Below are 22,801 nucleotides of genomic sequence, written 5' to 3' on the forward strand. Positions count from 1 at the left end.
AGTACAATAAAACTTTTGTTTCTTTTAACATATCTCCACAAGAAAACGTCACATGGTGTAATGTCTGGAGATCTTGGGGCCCAGATGGGCAGGTTTCGTTGAGAAACCTTTTGAACTCGTTACACAGTTTTTTGAGATGTGTGGTTACTCTGGACTCTTACCCTTACCTAAACACCGTCCTTTTTGGAGTTGTTGAACGATAAATGTTCTTTGCCTCTGGTGCATCAATCTCATTGCACCGTAATGACGGACACAGTTTTGCTAAATTTGGAGAACATAAAACATCTTCCATTGCAGAGAGATCCTTATTCATGAATCTTGACATCATTATCCATACTGTCTAGAACTGAACATATGTAAGGGGAACATGAGAGGACATTAAACGTAATTATGATTTAATGTATATTAGAAATCTGTCATTCATGTGACAGATATAAAACACACACACACATATATATATATATATATATATATATACCGTATATAATATTATATGTGTGTGTGTGTGTGTGTGTGTGTGTGTGTGTGTGTGTGTAAATTTTATATTAGTTTTAAAACATTTAATAAAACAGACTTCTAAATAGTACAGTCTTAAAAAAAAACTGACCGTCTCCTCTTTAGAAGGCCGTAGTCTCTCAACCATAAGTAACAAATTGTATAGATACTTTGGACTGGCTTAGACTAAAGATCTGAACTGGAACTAACTGGCTTTAAAGAGTTTGGTAGCAACGTTTTTGTTTTCTTTCTTTTATCAAGCCTGTGTAGCTATATTTATAATAAAAATTTCGAGTTATCATAATTTATACTTTATCACTTGGGAGCATTTCGATCACTCCATTATGTTTTTGGCTCAATTTATTTCATCGTAATATTGACTCTACTTCATGTAAGAGAACAATTCTTCTAGTAACATGTAAAATAATAATAATAATAATAATAATAATAATAATAATAATTGGAGAAAATTGAACGGAAATTGGTTAGTTTTTAATATGATTATTAAACTGTTCTTTTATTGGTAACAATAGAATAATTTTCTACAAAAGATTTCGTCTGTCACTAACGTGTCAATTAAATATTACCTTAAGTAAATTTATTAAGATAAATTCTTTCCAAACTTCCGAAGTAATTTTGTTAAGTTCCTATATAAAAGAGATTACTTGAGGTTTCCAAATTTTTAAAATTGGCTTATATGTTCCCATGTTGGAGTACCTTTGTTCAATAATTTATTATATTTTCTTTTTAAACAAACTTTTAATGAATGGTTCGTTCACATAACAAAGAAAGAACTCCCTAAATATCATTTGGTAAAATTTGTTGTTGTCTTCTCTCACGCTTAGAACGGAAGTCATGCCAAGAGGGTATCGTAATCTGTAGGTTAAAAAAGGAAAAGAAAAGGAAAAGAATGTAATAGTCTGTGAATTACTGAGTTTGTCATGTAACTTTCTTCAGTTGTATTTTTGTCATGGCAGGAAATGTAGTAATGTGCTCTGTTTCTGTTCACAAACAAAAGACAAGCAAAATTGTCTCAAAAACTGAACGAAACTTCATGTGAAAAACACGCGGATCATGAAAGAGTTTATGTATGGCTCTTAAAGTGTTTCAGATACCTTAGGATGGGTTTACACGGAGTTACTTAACGTTAGCGTGCTAGTATATGTAAAAGTATTGCAAAGTATGTGCTATAATATGACTACACGAAAAAGAAGTTTTATACGTGTGTTATAGGATTTTGAGTTACAAAGTTTGTGCGCCAGAAACTGAAAAAGATTTTAAAACGCTGCAGTAGTATTTTGTTATTGAAGTTTTTAGCATTTGATGCTTCATGATTATGCCCTTAGCCCAGCCTTTCCGAACCTGTGTATCACGTAGCTCTTGTGGAAGTTTAAGAATTAAAAAAAAAAAAAAAAAAAAAAAAATCCATTCAGAAGGTCTACATGAGTCTAGATTTTATACGAAACATTTTATTTTAACTATGAAGTTAAAATAAATTTTGAGATAGTCTGTAAGAGCCAACGCTTGCAACGACGGCAACAATGTTCAATTCTATTATTTATAGAAACTTATAGTCTTGTAATTTATATTATTATTTATTAATAGTAAATCGAATAAGTGAGTGTCGATGTTGTCGGCGTTTACTTAAGTATTTAGTCAGTCAAAAATGGTTGGAGATCAGTACCTTGGTCTAAAGGTAATACAGACGACATCTGAGCCTACGCGGAGATGTAAATGATGGTTGATGATGATGATGATGATGATGATGAAAATAGAATGGCAACAATAGAAAGAAACGAGAGATTACAGAGAAAAGAAAGAACTATGAACATAGTGTTGTCCTTTATAAGTTTACATTTTTGGGATCAGACATAGAACTTTTCGCACTAAAGATAAATACACTACCATCGCGCTTACCAATTTTTGTTAAAGTATGGACTCCATGGTTGCAGTCGTTTACTTACAAATGAATGGCAAAAGTGATTTATATCCGAAAATAATGCAAAACCCTGAGCAGAAAATTAGAATTAATACGTGCTATTGAAAGAAAAGCTTTGATGGACCATATTATCTTGATTTGTTGCATTGTGCTAGTTTGATTCATTTAGCTTCATTTCCACTTTCCATCCCTGATAAATGGCGGTACAATCGATATTCAATGACTCAAATAAGTATTCAAGCTAGGTGAAGTACTAACGCTGGATCACAGGATAACAAATACAAATGATTGTACATGTATTCGAACTTACTTATTACCTAGGTAGATACGTAGGTATAAACTAAACAGAAAAGAAACTTCTTGAATATTGGAACAAACACAGTACAAACGTGTAAATTGAGCTCAAAAAAGTATTTAACTGCAATATTTATTCACAAAATATCAGGGATGGAAGCCATATTGAGTACCTGATTGAGTCACCTTTTCTCTTGATTATTTCTTGTAAGCATCGTGGGATGGATTTTACCAAGATTTTTGTTGTTTATCGGCAAACCATCCCCATTTATCCAACAAAACCCGCTTGAGGTAATTTTTATTGGAGATATTGTGTTCGCGATATTAGTTCTTCGAGAATATGCCACACATTATCTATGGGAGTGATGCCAGACGATTGGAGGTCTAGACAATTAACAATATATCTCAAATAAAAGTTATCTCAAGCGGGTTTTGTCGAACATTGTTTAGTGTTCAGTGTTGTGTTGATTTGGGTCATTGTCCTGGTGAAGACAGTCATCGGAAAGATCTATGATTTTAACACAATTGGACAGATAACACTTTAAAATGTTGATGTAACACATGTGATCCATAGTGCAGTCAATAAAACACAAATCCCTGAACAGCATTAACATTCATACACCCCACACCATTGTCGTTGTGAGATTTTCACATCTACGCGTAGTTCACGGAAGTACCTTTCTTATTGTTTATGGATTTACATATTTCACTATTTCCCTTGCCACTTCATCTCTAATTTTTCGAGGACTGAATTTTTTTTTTCTTCACTTTCAATACAATGGTATGCTTTCCTGCCGACGTAAAGGGTGCCGGTCGCCCACTTCTTAATATTAACAGACCAAAAACATATCCACGAAGAAATTAAATACCGACTGAAATTAGAAAATGCATGTTATTTAGTTCAAAATCTTTTGCCGTCGCGAATTATATCGATGAATTTGAAGCTTAAAATACATAAAACGATAATTATACCTGTTGTGCTGTCTGGTTGCGAAACATGGTCGCTTACTGTAAGGCAAGAATGCAAACTGAAAGTATTTGAGAACACAATCTTGAGAACGAATATTCAGATCCAAGAGGTATGGAAATGGGAAATGGCGGAAACTTCATAACGAGGAGCTGAATAGTTTATACTGTTTATCAAAATTGTTAGGGTCATCAAGTCTAGGAGGTTCAGGTTGGTAGGTCATGTAGCCAGAATGGAAGAAAGTGGAAACACTTTCAAAGTTTTAGCTGGAAATCCAATCGGAAAACGACCATTAGAAAGACTAGTCGCAGATGGGAGAACAATTATAAGATGGATCTTGCAGATAGGAATACAAAGTAGAAATTGGACCCAGTTGACTAAGAACAGAAGTCAGTGAAGACCTTTGGGTTCCATAGGCCGTGGATTTAGTTAGTACTTAAGTAAGATTTTTTCACTCTTTTGGTTGCTTGTAGCTCTTGAAAGGATACTTTATTGTTTCTCTTTGTGCTGAACTTGAAACCTTCTCCATTCGTGTAATGAATCGCCCCTATATCGTGGACATAACGTCACTGTAATGATGTTGCAATCGTGTTATGATTACCTTTTTTAAAGCTATGAAAATGCTAAACGAAGGCTGCTTAGAGCGCATACAAGGAAAAAAAGAGGATGGAAATAATGTCCTTGAGCTTGAAAATTGTTATAATTAGAAGTTAAAAATAGTAAGAAAAGAGCATAAAATAAAAGAAGAATGGGAAAATTCAGAAGCCTATTACAAAAGGAAACAAACATTTAGTATTTAAATATGACGAAAGGCTTTAATTAGGCATTGTCTTAGGGAAAAGTTTCTTTTTAATAGATGTATTCCAGTAATTGCAACATATAACTTATTGCATTGTACACTATTGTACAATTAAAATTTGAATTAAAATTTTTACAGCTGGTTATGATTTCTGGCAGTTTTAATTTACTACAGGTATGCCATGTTGGCCCAATTCTATCACTGAAGAAATCTGAAACCATTACATTAAAACGAAATTTAGTTTGATTAATCCTTCCGATAGCACCAACGGAAGAAACTATATGAGGAAACGTGCACATTTTGTTCTGATGTATAGTCCTGCGTACTAATAATAATAGTAATAACTTTATTTTCAGTGCTGCGAACAGCTCATAGACAAAAAATACAGCATTCTGTTGAAACCATTATACAATCAATTACAACAGACCAGAAAATGTTATAGTATATAATGCATATAAGAGTTGTCAACTCACCAGGTTAAGTCTCTTGTCAGAAGATTAATATATTCAAATAACAAGGTACAAGCTGCATTATAAAACAAGATTAAAATCAAAACAGTCAATTTCTATCATTTTCAGCACTGTGCAAATTAAAGTTTCAATTAACTATTATTTAAAAGAATTAATCAACCTTGCTTAAAATTACACATTCAGCATACAAAAGCGGATGGAACTTATTGTCATATTTCTAACATAAAAAGATTGGTTAAGACATACTTAAGATATATAATAATAATAATAAAATCAGAATTGCTAGTTAGATCCCGTGTCATAAAGTTAAAAACAGTTTACTCTATGTAACGAACGCTGTGTTACTTTTTCTTAGAATGTGTTTATTTAAAATTGTTGTAATTCAAAATCTAATTGTTGTAACTATTAAATTAATTAATAACAAAAATATTATTAAAAATAGTAATAGTTCAAACTGTATGCAAAATACACGAAGCTGAACTATAAATTGCAAAATTTTGATTAGCCAACTGGCTGACAAAGCTCTTCGGTGAAGTTATATATTATTCATGTTTTGAAAGGTTAAAGGGAAAAATAACTAAATGACTGAAATATTATATCGTACTTCAAAATTATTTTATGCACACTCAAAATTAAGAAAATATACAATATGTTATTTAATGTTTTTCTTTTTAGGTTTGAGTTTCTGAATTTTTAATTAATAAGTAAAAAAAAAAAAAAAAAAAACAACTGATTTTATCTCGTTAGTCTTACATCGGATAGTGACATATTAGATTTATTATTTTGAATTTTAAATAATCTAATGAAGAAAAATCTAATTTTTACCATGATTTTGATTTCACATAGTATTTACACAGCAACACATAAATCTTTGTCTGTACTGATGTTATTATGATGAAAATATGATTGAAAATATATCCAACGAATGCTTATTTATGTGAAATATATTATCCTTTATATTATAACATAATAAATTAAGGTATGTAATTAATACTATGTTCTGCAAAATAAATCAAACTACAAGTAACTTACTACAAGTAAGAGAATTTGATTTTGTAGAAAACATACAGCAAATGACTTATTACGTGAAATGTAAAAGAAAAATCTTACATATGTTTTATTTCTTTTATTTCAGGTTACGACTGAAGAAACTGAAAGAAATTTGAAAAATGCAGAAAAAGGTAAAAATAAAAATTTAGTTAATTTCAAGTTTGTTTTAGCGTGTATAAGGAATTTTATAAGTCTTCCATTCACTCAGTTGCAGAAATTTGCTCGTGGCATTCTTTCCCCTTCTGGAACTACTTATCTGTGTGAAAAAGAAAATATCCAAAATGAAATGTACAAAAAATATTTACAGGTCCATGTTAACTGATAACATTTGAAGTCGTTGCTAATAATTTCCATCAGTAAACTTGATGCACATTCAAACAATTAGCAGTGAAAAATTACAGCTACATAAATCTCTTAAACCATAATTACAATGTTTAATTTCTTTATGTGAGTTATCTATGTATATCACTTTATTGTAGGTTACAGTTAAAACATTCAATTTCATTGTGTATGTCAGTTTCTTAATTGGTCGTATAAAAATATCTAATTATTATTTTGTATGATTTACTTAGCAGATTGTATAATTTAATCAAAATAAACTGTGGCTTTCAGATCCTTGATCTAAAACACTTAAAAGAGCGTATTATTTCTGACTGAGTTATCATCCAGCAACATGAGTGGCATATGTTCTGTGCTTAAAAAACGTAGTTTGTGGATTGAAAATGATGGATGATGCATTGAATATTTAATTTACTTAATATTATGATACAACTTGTAATAACTGAATAATTTCATAGTTGATAAATACTTCATTTCAAATGCATTTTTGTGAAGTGATTTATGGCCCGTCTTGAGCCTGCGCGGAGATTTTTCTTCTTGAGAGCTACTGCTACAAATATATTAAATATGTATCATTCTACATTAATATTTTTTGACGCCTTCAATGTTCATGACTTTACCAGAAATGAACACAATGAATGAGTGAAGGGATTTTTAGTTATTTCTGAATCTTTCCTATGTTATGGGTTTATTGTTTTCCCTCTCTTAATTAGATTCACAAGGAAACTGTGTACCATCTGGACACAATACAGGAAACCAAACTAGTGCCCAGATTTCCAGCAGTAAAAGTGGCTTGGAATGGAGCGAATATCAACGCCTGCAAGTTGCTCGAGATCTTGTAGATACTGAGAAGAAATATTGCCAAACGCTATGCACTCTCCAAGAAATATTTGCCCAACCATTACAGAGCAGTGGCATTCTTTCCATGAAGGATATCAAGTACGTATACTATTACTTTTGTTTTTGTCGTCACAAAAACTATATGAAATAATTCTTTATCGAACTTTTTGTGTTTTAGGACAAAAGAAATTGCAGAAGAAAATTCAAAAATTTCTTAAACAATAGAATTTGGAAAAAATTCGTCTAAAAACTGCTCGTTTTAATGTTGTTTTTTTTTAATGTAATGATTACAACCCATCAACAAGCATTAAATAAAAAATAGTTTAGATAGGTCACAGTCATTAATCTTGGGTTTCTGTGGGGATGATAAGAAAATTTCGCCAAGCTAATTTCGTTCAAATAAAGGATTTATAATTGTTTGTATATCTGTGGGGGGAAAATTAATGAAAATTATCTTCATTAACTGATACAAGATGGACAAATAAGTAACTACGGTAATTTTCCGATAAACGTGAAACATGTTGAATGGCAATCTTACTAATTTTATTCTTTGATATTTTGATTTTATATTGAAAGTGTTTATCTAAGTAATTAGTACGAGTGCCTGTGATAGGTAGTGCCAAGTTTGATCTTTTCATGAGGAGACATAATTTTCGATATTGGTCAAGCAATTGGGAAGCTCCTTGAATTGGAAGTAGTGAATTTCTGTTTAGAAAACTAGAAATAGCAGTAGAATTTTATGAGATTGGCCACTCATCACTCAACTTTTAAATCATTTATAACGGCAGCAAATGCTGTTTTTAGATGTTCTTAGACGCGCTGTAATCAATGATAAGTAAATAAATACAATTTAAAATATGATCTTTTTATTTATTTATTTTAAGAGAATCCGATTCGTGCTAATTCACAAGAACATAGATTATTCTGGCATTTATTATTTATTGTGATCAGTATAATTGTTAGTTTTTAAATCTTATGTTATTCTTATCTTATGTCTTACAAAAACTGACTTTTAAAAGGCGAGAAAGAAATATCTACAAGTATCTTAAATATGTAGGGAAGAAAAAGTACATGGAAAAAAAATGGTTCAAAATAGGGAAGAGTGGAAACCTGTATCAAACTAATTGAAACTTGAGACTTTAGAAGAAGAAACATAGGAGTTCGTATCGTAATGTAATTCTAATAATGCTATAGTTTTTTTTTCTTTTTCTGTACTATCTTAGGAGAACGAAGAAATACTTCATGCATTTCTCTTCGTACTTAGGCTAAGAATCAAATTAATTTCAAAATGTAATTATAAGCTGTTAAAGTCAGACCGAGAAATCACATACCGAAGAATAAATGTGCCTCTGCAAGACATATAGTAGATGTAATATATTAATATATAGTTGCAAATTTTGAACAATTTTTGAAAGTAATTTTTATTACTACTAATACAAAGTTTTTTCATGAAATTTGAAAGATTAGAACCCCAAGTATAGAGCAAATCGTAGCATTAAAAGGATATTGCATTAAGGTATCAAGATATATATATATATATATATATATATATATATATATATATATATATATATATATATATATATATATATATAAAATATAGACATGTTTGTTTGTTTTATACTTATCTTATTCTGTTTTCTCCTTACTTTTATCAAAAATTAACATTCTGTCTGTTTGTTTCGGTAGATTTACTTTGTACTTCCATACTTAATTTTTACATTATATATATATAATATTATGATTTATAAATTTCTGTAGTGCTTCAACACGATGTAGAAGCAAATCATAGAAAAATTAAATGAAATAAATAATAAAATGTTTCTTATCAGGAAGAATAATAACTAAATATCTTATTTTTTTTATTGTAGTTAATATCATGTTTTTCTTGTATGTTACTTAAACTCTAGTTTATTTTCTCAACCTCCCAAGAGTATTATAATTAACCATTAAAGAAATGAGTAATATCAGAGCTTATTACTTTATAAGTAAATATTTTCCATATTTACTGATTGTTGTTATGATATATGATTTTCACATATGTTAAAACAGTTTAAAGAGAAAAGAACATTTTTTTTATTGTATTATCATTTAACTGTCGCGTTAAATAATATATATACCAAATTTGTGTGAATCTTTTCTTTCTATTGTAGCACGCTGTTTCCGGAAGAAGTACTTGCTCTATATAAACAACATTGTCATCTTTTGAAACAACTGGAAGAACGAGTTGCTAATTGGAGAACACAGCCTACCATTGGAGATCTTCTTGGGAATTTTACTGACCCTCGAGGAACAGATGTGTTACGATTGTATACAAGCTATGTTAATGACTTTCCGGAAGTACTGAAAACATTTCATAAACTTTGTCGTTCGTCTCCTGCTTTTACCAAGTTTCTAAAGGTAATTATCCAACAGAAGAATGAGAGAGATAGTAGCGGTGGTAAAATAAAAACCATTAAACTTTTAGTACGAAATATTTCAGATGCAAGTACAAACTAAAATCGAAAACGGAAACCTGTGGCTAATGTGAATTTAATATTTAAAAAAAAATCCCCAAAGCTTTAAACTAGTCTTGAATTGTTTCATGGTTGCAAAAATATAAAACTTACGAGCAGTAGCTAATATCTTGATCAACTTCTTCAGTCATTGTCCATCTACACAGTTCACACCCACAATCATAAATAACGAAGATTTAGGAAACTGTGTCGTAAATTAGTAATACCTAGTGAAGTGCTTAACCCTTCGATTATTAATTTTTTTAAATGTGAACATTTTTATATGTACGACTCCTTGTAATGTGAGATATTCGTGACATCTGTACACAGTTTTGAAAACTAATCAGAGTCTCCTGGTCACATCTGACCCGATGGGAGAACGTATTTTTTTTAGAATTTTTTTTTAAAACAAATTCCTAACGATGTTTGAATTATTTGCATGGGACACATGTATTCCGTTGGTAGTCAAAGGGTTAAAATAATTTTAAAAGGAAAAAGATTGAAATATGGATTAGTTTCGATGGCATACCAATGGCAATTTTGAAACTGAAAATAATGTATAAAATAAATAAAAGTTCACCCAGTCTTTGAAATAACATTACGCAAGTAAGTAACAATACATAGCAACGTCCTACCATATTTTTTAAGTAATTGCAATTAGTTAAATTTTATTAAGTAACTTCGTTAGCTTTGCATAACTCTTATGTAGATGCATGTCTGAGCTGAAAAAACAAAAAAGGGACAAAATTTCCTGTGAACGAATGAAATATTTTTTAAAAGTATTTCCTAGTTAGTTTACAAGAACCAGTATTTTTGTAATTACGAGTTAAATTCAATTTACAATTTTTAAACTGGATTATGTTAATGTAAAAAAGAACCATATAATTATTGTCATTAGGATTCTGTCCTTCAAAGGATTTTGTCATAGTTCATGACTACAAGTAGTTTTTGTGGTGAGTGCACCGTTCTTTAGTTGCTAGGTCTAGTCAGTGTATCTGTGATTTTTTTTTTTTTTTTTTTTTTTTTTTTTTTTTTTTTTTTGCTTGAGACACGCACATTGCGTGAGAAAAGATCTGGTAGGTCTCTTGTAGTTATATGGTTAACATATACGCGCCCTTTGATCCGGGAGATCAGAGTTTGTTTCCGGCGGGAATGCATGTGGGTCGGATACCACGTTAAGCTACAGATATATGTCTCATAAGCCACGCTGTTGAAAGAAACGCTAAAGAAAAGATTCTGCTACCTAATACTGTACATAAATATAAGGTTATGTATGAAAGAAGCGTCAAATCTTTACCCTTTTCTAATCTGAGAATAGAGATGGCAAGATGAAATAAATTTGAAAGTGAAATGTCACCTAGGCACAAAATATTTGTCAATCGCAAGAGTTCTTTGGTAAATTCAATTTAATGTATTTATTTATTTATGACTTGTGCATATCACGGTTATTCTCTTCAGGCTAAAGCAGAGTGCGAAATCATGAAATAAATGATGAAACGACAATACCTAATGTTTCTTTAGTGCCCTGAACCACCTTGACTATGCGGTAGCATACGTGCCTTTAACGTGAGAGGCCCGAGTTCGATTCCCAGCGGGAGGTCATATTCAGATTCCACGTTAAGTTGTAGGTCCACGTCTCATATAGCCTCACTGCTGAAAGGAACACTAAACCCAAAATCAACTCTTTAGTGCCCTGAGCGGGATCAGAACCCGCGATTGGCAGATATTCCGATTGACAGCCTAATTCATTAGACCAATGGATCCAACATATAAGAAAATCTCGAAAGATAAGTTTTTTCTAATTTAATCTCAAGAAGCAACTATAATTGTATTTAAAAAATTGTTTTTTGTGAGGTAACGTAATGCTAGTGCTACTTTTGTGGCAAAGTAATATAGCAGGGACAGGTTACATTTAAAAAGTAATATGCTTAAATATGAGGTCCCTTAAAACATTGCAACTGTTACACTTCTGATAAATCCTTTGTCTGGAAAGTAATATTAGCTAAAATTACACATTATTATTATTATTATTATTATTATTATTATTATTATTATTATTATTATTATTATTATTATTATTATTATCAACAACAACAACAACATCATCATCATCATCATCATCATCATCTTCTTCTTCTTCTTGCTATCATCTTGCAAAACTGAGCAGATACTGTTTATTATCAATGATAATATTGAAAAATAAATGAACGGATAATTTTCTAGATTGAAGATAAGCATTCGATAGAAGCTGCTCGAAAAATGAAATAACATCGGCATCATACATAAAAATAATACATAAAAAGGTTTGATTGCAAAATTATCTAGAAGTAGAAAAATAAGCTGGTACCTGAATGTACTAATCAACAGAGCACAAGCAATACTAGTCATACATATGGTATTATATCATTGACATGTGGAGTAGCGCAGGGATCTGTATTAAATCCTATTTTGTTCGTAATGTATATTAATCATCTTGCCATTGCGTACAAACTATAAAATCGACGAAGAGCTATGTGTAGATGACTTATGTCTAGCAATAGCCGTGATGTGGACATTCTAGAAAATATTAGAAAAAACGTTGGAAGAATTAAATATTTGGCTTAATCAAAAGACTTTAAATTAATTAAATGCCAATAAAGGAGCAGTGCTAACTTGCCATCACACTTGGAATTGAATCATTTCAAATTTATTAACATTAACAAGACAAGATTCCTAGAATTGTGAATAGAGTATATACTCGAATATGACACACACAAATTTACTTAGAAATTTCAAAATATGCACTCTGCCATTTAAAAACTGTGAAAAATATATTAAACCTGTCAAAATTGGAAATAATTTATCCTAATCAGTTTCAGTCAATACCAATATAGAATATAACTGGGCAAATGCACAGCAAAGTAAGGAAATTTCTAGAGAAAGTAACTAGAGAAGGAAAGATCAAGAATATCGTTAATATATTCTATTCTTCCTCTCAGTTCCTGTAGTAACTATCTTCACTAGAAACCATCTCCCAAACCAAGCTTGGAATGTAATAGTGATATCCACTACAAGAACACAAGATAAAAGTGAACATACCATTCTGAAACACAACATATTACACTATTATCAACAGAAAGCCGAATATATAAAATAAACATTTACAATGACAAACCTTTGTAGTAACTATAGAATGTAATATAACAGAATTACAAATTAGAATAAGAAACTACTACTTATTTCAAAATTGCTTTACTATGTGAGTGATTGTTAGAGAAGCTGTAAGTAAAAACTAAAGCTCTGAATAACTTTATTAATATACTGTATACTTCATTTTTAACGTATATATATATAATATGTATGTATATTTATTATTTAGTTTTCCAGGAGTAATAGTAAATCTATAATATTGTTAATTATCAAAGTAAATAGTTTCATTATGTATAACATATCATGTGTACAATATGTACTAATCCTGTGATTGATGAAACGCAGAATAAGTAAATTAAAATGTGAAGTTTCGCTCGTAATGCTTGGAAGAGAATGCAGTATCTTTAAGAGTAAAATTTGAATTCTGTGGCTACAGGGTTAAAGAGAATACCTATTTACTTGACTTCTTTTAAGAATAAATTTACATTCCCTTACGTTGAATAATAGGTTTGAAAACTCCAGTACGACCAATAGAATTTTATGAACGATTCTTCAGTTGATGAACATAAAGGACTATAAATTTAGTGGAAGGTTTGAATAACTGTTAAAATATGAATGGAAAATTAAATTAATTAGAAACTGAGAATGTAATGTTGAGCTCGAACAATATTATGTTGTATTCAAGGAACTGAAATTTCAGTTAAGTTATATTATGGCTTTTTTTTCTCTAACGTTCTTCAAGTCTTTAAGCTGTATACATAGTAGATAAGTAACTTTGCATTTCGAAGGTATCAATTAAAATTATAAATTAAATTTGTAAACAACAAGTTATTGTTTGTGCGCTAATTACTTGATTCTGTTAAAGTATTTCAACTTGCATAGCAAATGTAAAATTACAAAGACGTTACTATATAAATGAATTATAGTTTAATTGATAATTTCCCTGATAATTACTTTTTCTTTTTCTTTTTTAAAAACAGAACTGCTTGGATCAACCTGCGTGTGGAGGTTTAGACCTTGGTGCTTTCCTTCTCACTCCAGTGCAGAGGATGCCACGCTACGTCCTGCTATTAAAACAGATGCTACAGTACACCAACAAAGCGCATTTGGATCATGCACCAATAACAGCATGCCTTGAGAGACTTCGTGACTATCTCACTCGCCTTAATGATTCCATGGAACATTCTTTCCAGCTTGTTACAGCTCAAATCATTCCACAAGCAGAATTGCGTGAAAACAGGTATTTAGATTTATGTTCGGTTAATGGTACATTTAGGAGTATGGACAGAATGTATTGTGTAATTATGTTTACATGTGGATGCTGTGATAAAATTTTCATCTCGTAATGTTTTTAAATGAATAACTGTTTTGCAGTTCAAATTATCTAATATAAACGCCACCGAAATGTCAGTGCGACAAAAAAAGAATTTTTTTAAAAGTCACTTTTAATTTCATTCATACAGTAATTTAATAATTTCATTCATAAAGTACACATGAGAGAAAAATGTGTATTGTTATACAAGCTTTTCCCTCATATCTATTCTGTCTATCAATACAAAACTTGGCATACATATTTCCTAACCCCTATAGTATTTTCAGATATATTTGAATTCTGTGCTTTTAACCGGGGCCACTCCAGAGGGGTCCAAAGTTGATGGTAGGGATTTTCAATTCCCATTCTTTTATTGTAATGTAATAATTTCGTACAAATAATGTAGAAACGAGCATCAATTAAAATGATATGTACAAGAACATAATAATGAAAGTTTTGGAAAAAAAAAAAAACTTTAAAATTCTACATTTACAAGAGCAAAATATTTCTTCGAATTATCAGAAATAATTTTCTAGTTTTCACTTGAGAGATTCATAAATCTGTTAAAATATAACCTGTAATTGGAACTGTTAAACAGATTACGTTCTGCGATAATGCTTTGTAATGCTACAAATTTTAGACATTTTCTGCCCGCAATTCGAAGCGAGTCATTTAAGAAAATAATTTTTTTATTATTGTTTCATTAGTGGAAAAATTCATAGATATCAATATGTACTGTCTGTTGCTTGTAAAGTGAAATTTGGAAATTAATTGAACTGTACCAAAACCGTGCAATATAAATAGAAGTTTGTAGAGTTAATACTATCTGGATTTTTGTGATTATATTTGTGTTTTATATTCTTGTTTAATGGTTACGTACAGAGTATTTCAAAATGCAACAGTTGCGAGGTGATTGGTCGAGTTCATTTCTTAGTTACACAAGTCTCCCGAAAGGTGAAAAAATAAGTTTCAGGATTACATAACAAAAATACTAGTAACTCCAGAGGACATTAATAGTATCCACTTCACAATTTATATATAGTTTCCACTTATTTTCGTTCGTAAATAAAATCACCTTCCAAATGTAATTTTTTTTTTCAAACTCTGTATATTCTTAATAAGATTATATTCTTAATAATTTTCCTATTTTGTAGTACATTATTTTTCTAATTCTGTGTTACTTATATAACGTTTTTTCCCTACAGGTCTCAGAAGTCCGGTAGAAGATCCCCGTGCCCTTCTTACCGTTCGAATATGAATTTTAGTAAAGACGACCCTTTGAGATACAGCATGAGTGTCAGCGAGAGTAGTGGAAGTGCTGGAGGAACTGATGAGTCTCAATGCTGCCGAGGGAAAGTTTTCCGTCAAACACGATCACGAGACAATCAGAATAATCACACAGGAAATAGCGGGACAGCCACTCCTTCCAATAAAGCTTCATCATCATCATCGCATGTACCTTGCCGCTCGGGCTCCGTTTCAGGTCAAAATCAAATGTGCAATTGTCAGCATGGTCGATGCTCGAGCCCTGATGTAACTTGTGTTGGTTTGTGTCGATCAAAACTGAAAACAAGATCAAAATCCGAATGGACAATGGCAGACAGTAAAGAAACGTGCAGCTGTTGTTACGGTGGAACTACGACATCGCGTTCTTCTTCCAATCATCGTCTGCCTAGTTGCAAAGAACAAAGTCCTTCGTCATATCGAAAAAACAGGTTTTCCCGCCAAAACGTTCATCAATCGAAACGAAGGTCTCATAGTATGGAACGCACTCTGAGTGATTCTGACCTAAATTCTAGTTCCGAAGAACATGATGATATGCCATCCAGTAGACACAGTGGAAGCATATCACCTATGGGTGACAAAGACACTTTGAAATCGTCTCACAGCAAGCATCATTTCCCGGCATCTAAGAGCATGCATGATATACAAAAGCATGTCTCGACTTTAGATGAGAATGAAGACCTTGCCTGCAGTGAACCAAGTCTTTGTGAACCGTCTCCCAAGTTAGGCAGTCCTCGACAAATCGAAGACAATCACAAAAGTATACATAATATGGCCGTCCAACACGCACCATCACCATCACTGTATCATAATACATCCATCCGTCCTTTAAGCAGTGCACACTCTGCTCAAAATGTGAGCAGATCATCTGGTAAAGATCATCATCTAACTTACATTGCCAAAACGTTTTGGAGTGAGAGTCAAACGGACTTAATAACTAAAGAAGAGAAACGTAAAGAAAAGGGATCTAAAAAGAAGATGTCAATCAAAGCTTCGATTAAAAATATGCTAACTTTTAAGAAAAGGTATGTAGAAGAAAATAAGAAACATCCTAATGAAATAACAAAACCTTGTGTTATACATAGTAGTAGCTTAAATGATGTCGAGCACAATCTTCAAGCCATAATACGTCAATTAAACAGAATGCCTACTTACATTCAGTTGATAATATTTTGTTTAAAGGAAACAACTGTGTAATTAGCACTATATTCGCGATTCATAAAAGTTCTGTTTCTTCTTAGTAAAGAATTAACAGAACTAATCTTTGTATACTACAATAAATATATATTCACGTAGATGTACGAGTCCATACAAGTTATACCGACGCTCATATATTTATTCTATTTACTGTGAATTTAAAAAGGCCGTAGTTTGCTTAAAGAAAAGAGCTTCGTAGTGAAATCATAGTATAAATTGTAATCTTAATAAGCTGTAGTGTGTTACAAAAGTTCATTCATATCTTGTAAAAGACGTTAAGTATTTAATATTACATATCATAGAGTACGCCCGTCAAGAAGTTCCACTTCCAAGTGAACAGTATCTACTTTCACTATTATTGAAAGTAAGTTAAGTTTGTTCACTTGTCTCGGATTCCTATACATACAGACTTCCAAATGGGCACAGAGGACGTACATCTATTATTATATTTAAATATTCTTAATGGGTACTTTTGAAAGGCGAAATAATTTAAGGTCAAAAGAATTGAAAGCTTTTAAGAAAGTTTGGTTGGGTGTTGGTTTGGAGCATTTGGCGAAAGTTTTCCTTAATTGTCAGGTTACTTTCCGTACTCCACACTAGAATTCAATTTTTTATATTGAAGATAAACATAACTAAATGCAACAGCATAATGAAAATTTAGTATTTTTTTTTAAATACTACGGTTCATTTTAGTTAAGAAATAAAAAACTTTCTTCACGTAAACAACAATGAAATCTTTTACTATGAAAAGAGAATACAAATAGTTATTTTCCTTATTAATCATATGTATTTTCTGATAATCATGGAAATCGTTATTTTCGTCTATGTACACAAGATATACAGAAGTAATTAGGGAAAGTTGATTTTAGAGGAAAAATTTAGTAATGCTGCTGATTGTAGTATAATTATTCACTGTTTAATTTTAAAATAAGGGAATCTAAAGGCCTTACGAACAAATTTAGGAAATCAAGTATTTTTGTTATTAGGCATTCTGCTGAAAACTAAATAGGGTAATTCCTATATTATGACAATTGTATGAACCGATGGCGTATTATTTTTTTCTTTTCTTTGCTTTGCTACACGTGCTTCACTGTACATAAATCTTCACTTAAACATAAAGTGCACACCACATTAAATGTTCCTCACTAACGAGCATTAGTGATGCAGTATTGCCTCCAAAAAAATGTTGTACTTAAAAAGATTGTTCCTATTTTGTACACAGTACATAAAACTAAGGCTTTGTATGTGTATTTGATGAATGCAAATCCGTATTTTCGTCAGCAAGGTAACATTTTGATACAATTGATTGAATCAACGAGAGTTCTTAGCATTGTAACGCCAAAGTTATCTTTTGTATTTAAAAAAAAAAATCATATCAACTACAACAAATCCCTGAAGAAATAATTTTTAACAATTACACACATGTGCCTTGAAGTAATATTTTTGTCTCTTGACTTTTTATATTGTATAAGAAATGTAAATACCCGAAATTTAAGCGAAACTGTACTTGTAGAACTGGAATAACTAAATGTGAAAAAGAAATAATAATAATTAAATAAATTTGATAGTTGACTGAACTACTGAACTGAAAATATAAAATTTATATTTTGGTGTTAATTAAAAAGAAACTTCGAATAATTATTTTGTGCTTATTTTATACGTATTTTTACGTATTCCATAAAATATTACACAGAAAGATAAAACCAAAATACACATATATTTTTCTTTTGTTGTTTTATTAAATTTCTGTCACAGAATGTTTATATTATGTTTTAAAAGAAATGAAAAAGAACTCTTGCTCTCCCTCGTAATAGATAAAATATCAAATAATACTGAATAAAAAAATAACATAATTTTATGGATTTTTTGTATGAGGGCAAACTTTGTTTCTTCAGTTGGATAATTCTCTGGTGTAAGATTTAAAATTTGTGAGGGACAGTGTTGTGCCATATATATATATGCAATACATTTTTGTTGAGAACTATTTTATTTTTAACTTTTCGAACTGTGATGCTTTCGAACTGCTTAGCAGGCATGTTTTGTGCAGTATCTTGTAATGATATTGGTGGAAAATAAGGAGACAATGTAAATAGAGCCTTTCATGAATGAAATATGTAGACTAATAAACGTAACGAAGCTTAAAGAAACAGAAAAGGAGGAAGAGGACGGGTGCTTCATAAATAATTCTGTTCTGTAATGAAGGTAATTTTTTGTTAAACCTGTTTGTAACCGGATCAGTTACTGTTAAGCATTGACTTCAGTGATCAGAGTTGAAATTTTTTTGTCTCAGTAACTTCCTTAAGTTGTAAATTTGAACTTACTATTAAGTTATGGTAGTATTTATTTAGATAAAATTTAAATGAAGTTTATTGGATAAATATACACTTGGACTTCGATACATATTTTAGCTAGAACAGTTATGACTCGACATTTCTCTTCTTATAATTTCCATCAATGCCAAATAAGATACACGAATTAGCACTTGTATTTCCACATGTATGTTTTTTGCATTTTGTATATTAAAAGGCAAATTTTCCTTTCATCATGTATCAAAATATGTCATTGTCCTGAATGTCAACTGAATTACATATTTTATAAAAATAATTTATGTATTTTGTGTTTTTAGTCATACTGCATGATATACCACTACTACACTTAACATCTAGCTGTCGCAGTGAATATCACAGAATGTTTAAGCACGTAGCTTCTAGGGCCACCAACACATCTCTTATGCATGCACTTTCCGTTGGTTATGAAACCCGTCATGAAAAGATGTGTAATTGTATATAATTTTAGACCTCTACTACGCGACCATATCTCATTCAGTACTATCAACATTATAGTTTGTATGTTTTCTAATTTAGCATCAAGCAATATTTCCGTTCATGTTATTTTTTTTTTTTCGGTCTATTTACATAATTTTGGGCAACTCCAATACGTAGAATATTCTCAGCAAGGTGCAAACATAATTTTGCTGTGTAAAATTATTTTGTAATAGCCATACGCAAAGTATTTTTGTGTGAATTTCACATTCAAATTCTAATGAAGACCATCAGTACTTTCTCTTGCGGAAAATTTTCCGATATTCTGATATCAGACAATGGTTTCTACAGCTTCTTTTCGTATTACTTTCATGAAATTGTTAATATTTATACGTATTTTTGAATGCAGGCTTCCAGAAATGAAAGTGCAATTAAATTTAACGTGATTGTACACAGTTGATTATATAGAAAGCAACCCTACGTAAATACTACTTGATACATTTTCGTTCTGCGAACTCGGTACAGAATGTGATAGAAAGTTCCTACAGAAGAACCAACTTCATAGGTTAAGTTGAGAAAAGTGCATATATTGTGATAGAAAACTGTAGGAAGTATTTTAATGGAAAAATTATTTAAGAGACGTACATAATTTATATGGTCCACCCAACATTGTTAGGGTCGTCAAGTCTAGGAGGCTTAGGTGGGCGGGTCATGTAGCTAGAATGGAAGAAAGTAGAAACGCTTTCAAAGTCTTGACTGGAAGACCAATCGGAAAACGGCCATTAGGAAGACCTAGGCGCAGATAGGAGGACAATATTAAGATGGATCTCGCAGAGATTGGAATATAAAGTAGAAACTGGATGCAGTTAGCTAAGGATAGAAGTCAGTGGAGAGCTTTTGTGAACGCGGCATTGAACCTCCGGGTTCCATAGGCCATAGAGTTAGTTAGTTAGTTATAGACAGAAAAATGTTTCTTTTCGTGTTATGATCAAAAGTTAGTTCCGTTATTCGATTTTGTAGGCTTTTAAAAGTTTTATGTAACTTTTTTAAAAGTCATTAGCTTCGCTAATAAAACTTCATTTGTTCTATAACTTTTTTTTAGTCAAGAAATTCACTAATCTGGCATTCAGTTAAAATAATAATTGAAATATAAAGCTCCCAAACGTGAACAAATCTGGCGAGCAAATAAGTGTGTTTAGATAATATAAAGCCTGACTTTTTTTTGTTTTATTTTATTTTATTTTATTTATTTATTTATTTTTTACTAATCTGGGTATCTAAAATTTGAAAATATTTTCTCTTCTACAACTATGAGCTTTTTGTCTCCTACTCTTCTTTGATCTTGAATTTACTCCGAATGTTGACTAAAATGTTTTTTAACAGTATTTAGAAGACGAATTTCTTATTAAAACCAACATTTTGACAGAACAAAGGAATTTAACTGTTACTCAAAATTTTGCATGCATTACTCTTCATGTCGAGATATTTCTTCTGGTTTCTCATTCTGACATATTTCAATTCTAACAATACTGCACTTGATTTTACTTTTTTTTTTTTAATTGTTTTCATGTCCTTGGTCATCTGACTCTTCCTTGACCATTCTTAAACTAACAAGAATATTTTCACTCAACTGCTTAACGAAAAATAGATGAGTTGCATAATAGTATCGATCTTATTTTTTTGAATACCAGTTTTGTTATTCATTAAATTTTCTTGAATTTTAGCTTTGTCAATCCCCTGCACATCATTTATTCCGTGAATTCATTAATACATTATATATTAAAAGAGAAAAAACTACGTTATGTATGTCAACTTGCACATATGCAGGTAATTTGAAAGGTGGTGTGAGAACGAAACGTGTACAAGAATTAGGTCGAGTGGAAGTTGAAAAAAAATTGCATGCTTATATGAATCTTACTTTATCTCTGTTGTCGCACCCGCACCGCTGGGGACACGTGGAAAGCTTGAAATATTCCAGACGTGATTTTTGTGAGCTTTTCGATATTTCTTTTGCACAAACACCAAGACACAGAAGACAGCACAAGTTTGCAACAGGTATGATCATATTTCATTTTTTCTTATTTGCGTGCACTAGTATTTTGTAGGTCATGCATGAATTGAATAGTCAATAGATTAGAAGAAATAAATCGACACTGATTTCGAACCTATGTAGCTAAGTTAGATCTTACTTTTGCACAGATTTCTTGATTCTAGTATGGTTTAGAAATTAGATCCCTTTGGATTGACTCAACGTAAGAATTTTTTTTTTTTTTTTTTTTCCTATTTGAATATTTGGTATGGTTATTACTTTCAAAGATTGTATTATTTTATTTAGTTTACAGACTAATTAAATATTTTCAACTATGGAGGTATTTATTTAAGCACAAAAGTCTTTCAAATCATGCAAGGTACTCTGGGAAAGAATTTAGTTCAAAAGAGGTTTAAAAAATTCTTTGGGTAAATGAGAAACCTGTTGGAAGTTCATTTATCCAGATCATTTTTAAACCAACTTTTAACCTAAATTATTTTGGAAAGTATATCGAAAATGATTCTTGTAGGATTTGAAAGACAGATGTAGGTAAATAACTCCTCAGAATTTAAAAAGAAAAAGTGACATGAAATTTTGCTCCTTGTATAAGCCATTCCTTTGCTTTAATCGTGACAACGTTGCTTCATAGATACAAATACATGAACTACCTTCAATGCAGGAAAAAAAAAAGTGAGTTTACGTCTACTATACGTAATTTCGGCTGAATTAGTATATCGAGCTTAACTGAAAGGAAAGTAAAATATTTAGTTCTTCGATTATAACTTGTATGTTTGCAAAACGATACAAGCAAGCACATGATGGATTAGTTAAGGATATGAAGGACGAAAATAAGAATGACGCCACAAACTCCATGCACTGGAATCAAACCACGAACTCTATGCACCAAAATGAGCACTTCATCGCTGAGTTGCCGTTCTACCCGGTCTTCGAACTTAAATTTGGCTAAATAAATTTAATATATTTTTTTTCTCATATCTGTACGAGTATAATATTACGATGATGATTCATATCAGTACGAGTACGATTCCTGAGCGTACACAATACAGAGTACTCAGTAACTACAAGATTGTTTTAAATTGCAGGTTATACGTATATTTACTGCAAACTACGTACTCCCAAAACTGACTTTTTGATATTTTTGAACTTGATGAAATAAATTACATTTTCCAACTTCAACTTACGTCTTCCCATTACATTAACTTAAATAAGGAGGGACTAATTAAAGTTAATAATCACTAATATCTATTTGGTGATGATAATAATATGCCTTCTACATATCTATGCCACGGTACTTTAGACATAACTGAAGTAACTCAGAAAAAAAAAAATTTAAACCATAGAAGTGTAAATATTTGTAAATATATGTAATATATTTTTCA

The 22,801-nt window shown here is 30.9% G+C and overlaps 1 protein-coding gene across 2 annotated transcripts in view; it reads left to right on the forward strand.

Annotated features, from left to right (window-relative positions):
- LOC145660516 (uncharacterized) overlaps positions 1–22,801 on the forward strand; it is a 302,611-nt gene that overhangs the window by 275,943 nt on the left and 3,867 nt on the right. The window contains exons 6-10 of one of the 2 annotated variants that reach the window (XM_081725683.1): positions 6,100–6,145; positions 7,067–7,292; positions 9,347–9,593; positions 13,798–14,057; positions 15,335–16,438. In XM_081725683.1, coding sequence (XP_081581809.1) covers positions 6,100–6,145; positions 7,067–7,292; positions 9,347–9,593; positions 13,798–14,057; positions 15,335–16,438 — 1,883 coding nt within the window. Of the gene's footprint in view, positions 1–6,099; positions 6,146–7,066; positions 7,293–9,346; positions 9,594–13,797; positions 14,058–15,334; positions 19,215–22,801 lie in introns of those variants that run through there. The other variant, XM_081725682.1, reaches the window with a different exon arrangement.

Source organism: Thermobia domestica, chromosome 9, assembly GCF_964235325.1.
Source record: "Thermobia domestica chromosome 9, izTheDome1.hap1.1, whole genome shotgun sequence".
NCBI lineage: Eukaryota > Metazoa > Arthropoda > Insecta > Zygentoma > Lepismatidae > Thermobia > Thermobia domestica.